Source organism: Phoenix dactylifera, chromosome 4 (genome assembly GCF_051530095.1).
Source record: "Phoenix dactylifera cultivar Ajwa chromosome 4, Ajwa_hap1_PhDact_Kaust_v1.1, whole genome shotgun sequence".
Classification (NCBI taxonomy): Eukaryota; Viridiplantae; Streptophyta; class Magnoliopsida; order Arecales; family Arecaceae; genus Phoenix; species Phoenix dactylifera.
Window position 1 is genome coordinate 42,213,103 of NC_143193.1, and position 4,872 is coordinate 42,217,974.

Here is a 4,872-nt window from a genome sequence, read left to right on the forward strand (position 1 = left end):
CAACTATGAAGAGCTCTTGATATGTGAGCTCGGCAGTATGGCACTGGGCCTGCCTAGTGGCCGCTCCTACTCCGCCACGTGTTGGCATCGTCGCATGTTTTAATTGGTTGGACCTTCTGGTGAGCTGTAGTCGGTTTAGAGGCGCATAAATTTACAACTTTAAATAATAAAAATGGTATCACTTTATCTAACCTTCAAATTATAAAGAAAATAACAATCATTTTTTTTAATAAATAATGTAAATCTGACTACCTTGACTTAAATTAAGTGATCACAATTAGATAAGAAAAAGAAAAAAAATAATACAAGGAGATCAATTTTTCATAAATAGATAATACTAACATGAAATACAAGTCATGGGGATGATATTACATTCCCAATTCTTGACTACACCACTTCCAAGTAATCAAGACTAAGTAACAAGCAAAGTAAATCACACTAAGTATCATGTAGGATGTCATAATGACTTCTCATTATTCTCAGCATGACACCGTCTATATCGTACATGAAGCTATGTCATTATATATCTTTAGGTTGAGCTAAAAGGTAAAGAGGATTTTTCTTGTGCACTGTAAGCCCAAATTTCTCATCCAAATCCAAATCCTCCTCTCGCATTCCAAACGGTAATTTCCAATCAAAATGATACAAAAGGTTAGCGAGAACAAGCTCAACAAACACTATTGCAAAATTAATTCCTGGACAAATCCTTCGGCCAACTCCAAATGGTGTGAGATCAAAATCTTGTCCCCTGAAGTCAATATCACCACTCAAGAATCTCTCAGGACAAAACTCAGTAGGGTTTGTCCAAATATTTGGGTCCGTGCCTATAGCTCTTGCATTAATGAAGACCCTTGTTTTTGGAGGAATTTCATATCCTCTAATTTTGCACATCTCACCAGTCTCACGAGGCCCTAGAAACGGAGCAGGAGGGTGCAACCGAAATGCTTCCTTAATCACTAATTTTAAATACTCAAGATGTTGGAGGTCACGTTCATCCACCTTGCCTTTGTTGCCAAATACTTTTTGTACTTCTTCTTGTACTTTATTCATTTCATTTTGATTTCTCATGAGCTCCACCATTGTCCATACTAGTATTGCTGAAATTGTGTCGGTTGCAGCAATGAAGATATCCTGCAAAACAGAAAGTATTTATTTGTCATATTATTAAGTCTCTTGAATTTGTTTTGCTTAGTAAGTGGTGCAATTTCTCCTATAAAGAATCTCTAATATGTATGCCATACCTAACCTAGTTTGCAAATGGATCTGTGATGATCTTTGGTATGAATTTAAAATCATGACATAAAGAAAATAGGATCAATATTGAGTCATCCCTTTTTTTCCTAACTAATCCCAATACTGTTAAATCCTAATTTCCAAAGAAAAGTTTTTTTGTTGGCGACACAAGTTCCATAAATTATAGTGAGTGTGTGTTAGAGAGGGAGAGAGCAAGCACATATGAGCGAAGTAAAGATAGAAAATGCATACTAATGACAGTTGACTAAAAGGTTAGCAACTTCTAGGCTGTTAGCTATAGATCATCTAAATAAACAAATAAATTTATAAATACAATTAATAAAATTTTTAAAAAAATAATATATATATATATATATATATATATATATATATATATCATTCGGCATCCAAATAATTCTATTTTAATGCAATATAAATCTATTCTAGCACAAAATAAATCTATTCATTTAATAATTTATATCATAGAATTTTAATCCTATATATCTACTAATTAAATTAAAAATAAAGGTAGAAGAAAGTAGTTTAATTAAAGGCAGGTCGAAGCGCGTAGATGCTGTCTCAAAGAAGTATTTGCCCCCACGTATGGGTCTCCCGACAATCCTCCTCTGAGATATGACGACCCTACGACTTCTTCTTCGGTACGTCTCGGAAGAAGTCAAAATGAACCTAATCGGACTTGCAGATCCAACGAAGAACGAAAGTAAAAAAATAAAATATAATATAAAAGAGCAAGAATAAAAATCACAAGTGGCTAGGAGGAGGAAAACTTTTCTTCGAAATTTTTTCAATATTTTTCTCTAATTTTTCGTGTCCAAAATAGAATGAAATAGGGGGTTTTTATAGGGATATTTTATCTGGGCATTTTGGTCATTTTGCAGACGCGTCCGCGACTTCTGCTGATGCGTCCGCGGTAATTCCTCTGCCAGCAAAATGCAAACGCACGCGGCCCGAATTCAAATGTGGAATTAAAAGGGAGCTGGCACGCGTTCGCAGAACGCGGACGCGGCCAGCCCATCTTTAATTCGAAGTTTACAGCGGGCTCTGGCAACGTGCGCCAGTTTCTTCCAAAGAAAGAAAACGCCCAACGGGCGTTTCCAATTTCAAATGCGCACGCGTTTAGTGCCATTAATTTTTCCCACACTACATAGAGCATGAATCCATTCATTCTTGAAAATACATGGACATAAATGATTACCCTAGATAGTTCTACACTCCTAAATTTTTACCAATCAGGCATGTCTTAGCTCCAATTGCTAATCCATGTTCAATAATGTTTAGGAAATAATTTCCATCCTATAATTTAGGAGACATATGCTACAATCAATGCATTCTTACTTCAGAATAAGTGCCATTCAAAGGTAGTAATATATTTGATGATGCTATCCTAATATCAACTAAATCATACCCATTATTGACCACTATTTGATGTTCAATCCCAATTGAGTGGAAGTTTAATTTCCATTTTATAATTCCTAAGCTGTTTATTTTTCAGTCCCTAGCCGTATGGGCTTTTGTATCTATGTACATAAAACTATTTGTATGCAAGAACCAGTGTAAATAATCGAATACAAGTGCGAATATGTGCAAACCTTGTATAAGTATGTGCAGGACTATAAGTTAAATACCAATGGTCAAAAAATTTGGTAAAAAATAGCCGCCAAAAAAAAGGATTGGGTATCAAGCTCCCCTTTATTTTACAAATACGAGTTGGACTACAAATTTACATTAGATATTTGGTTAAAGTATTTAAATTCCAAAATATCAACAATGGGACATTCAATCTCTAACCTTGTTATGATATGCAGAAAAAAAAAAAGAATATATTGCTTATTTGGTGCTAGTATATTAAAACGATTGATAAGATATTTAATTTGAAAAAGTACTTTCTTAATCAAGATCTATATATTAAAATATATATCAATTAGAAGTCAATAGATTTTGTTACTCAAATCATATTAAAATATCATATCATATTACATCATAAAAATTATTTATTTTTGCGATGCTTACGTTAGAGACAAATATATAAGGCATAATTGTTACTTTCTAGGTTTTTGTTAGTCATGGATATTAAAATTTAATGTCATAGATCTTCCATTTGGAGAGGTCATCGTTGGTTTTAACATTAAATTATATGAAAAAATAATATCAAGTTTCTAGTACAACTAAATATGTGTGTGTGTGTGTGTGTGTGTGTGTGTGAGAGAGAGAGAGAGAGAGAGAGAGAGAGAATGCACTCATACTGTTAGAAGACCCTTGATGTGATTTATACTTCTATTGATGCTTCCATGAGAAGGGTCCCTCTGAAGTCGAAGCAGAACATGTACCAGGTCCTCATCTCCCGGACGCGACCATTCTATTGTCTTGAGGTGCTCTTCAATCACCTGATCATAGAATTCATCCAAGTCCTTGAAGTTCCTCTCCAGCCTTGCTCGCAAGCCCGTGAGCCTATGAATCCACTCCAACCACGGAAAGAAATCTGCCGTGCAGAACCCTCCAAGCAACCTCTGCGTCTCCTCAAGGATATGAAAGATTCTGCTCCCACCCTCCTCATACTTTCTGGATCCAAACCTCTCGCCGAATGCAGCACGACAAGTAATATTATTCGAGAGAGAGAGCAACATCTCACTTAAGTTAATAGGAACGGGAGATGGAGAAGACGAAGATAGTCTTTTGATAGAAGCAATCAACATGGCCACTTCTTCCTCCCTTGTCGCCCGAAAAGATTGCACTCGTTTTGCACTTAGAAGTTCCGAGACACAAACCTTGCGAGCTTGCTTCCAGTGTTCTCCATAGGGTGCGAAGGCCATGTCTACGAGGCCATAGGTGAGCTTCTTTGCAGCATACAAGGCCGGCCTGCTGGAGAGGACGAGGTCATGATCTTTGATGACCTCCCGAACCACCTCGCTGGAAGAGATGACCAGAGCGGGAACGGAGCCAAGCTGGAGATACATGAGAGGCCCATACTTGAGAGACAGCTGATGGAGGGTGTGATGAGGCAATGAGCCGAACTGGTATAGGTTTCCAATGATGGGGAGCCTCCTTGGTCCTGGAGGCAGCTTGCTTGCCGCCACCTTTCCATAGCCTCTCCTTCTGCTTCGATTTAAGAGGAAGAGAAGTAGAGGAATGGAGAGCAAAAGAAAGTAAACGAGCAGACTTGAAGCCATATTGTGATGATCTTGGAAGGCTGCACGCTCGACATCCTCCAGGAGGAGATCTATAAATAACCGAGGTACCGCCCCATGTGGGACCCACAAACTTAGAAGTGTGATGCACGAGCAAAGCGGAGCCGGGACCAGCGACCTTTTATTCGCGACCGGGGTGGGGTGGGGTTGGTGGATTGGGGTGGGACCGACCTTTTTTCTATTAATTCCCACCTCACATTGGATGATCTTTTTCTTTTTTTTTAAGACTTCGAAGGTGACCCCTTTGGCTTTGGCGAAAATTAGATCAACAACCGAAAGAGATGTTCCCAAAAGAACTCGTCAATGTAGTATGATAGGGTAGCATCTTATCAAATTTTCTATTTTCTCGTGTTGTCTCTAGCATCCATTTTCAATAAAAAATCTAAAAATTAACATCTCGTGATTAAAAAAAAAAAAGCAGCATCATCTTCTT

The 4,872-nt window shown here is 37.6% G+C and overlaps 1 protein-coding gene across 1 annotated transcript; it reads right to left on the bottom strand.

The window, feature by feature from the left end:
* Nucleotides 1-300: 300 nt before the first annotated feature.
* LOC103709985 (cytochrome P450 71A9-like) lies at nt 301-4,458 on the bottom strand. The gene is made up of 2 exons (XM_008795541.6): nt 3,498-4,458; nt 301-1,131 (listed from the first exon to the last, which is right to left on the bottom strand). The coding sequence occupies exons 1-2, from the start codon at nt 4,419-4,421 to the stop codon at nt 520-522; spliced, it is 1,536 nt and encodes a 511-aa protein (XP_008793763.4). The 5' UTR covers nt 4,422-4,458; the 3' UTR covers nt 301-519.
* Nucleotides 4,459-4,872: the final 414 nt, after the last annotated feature.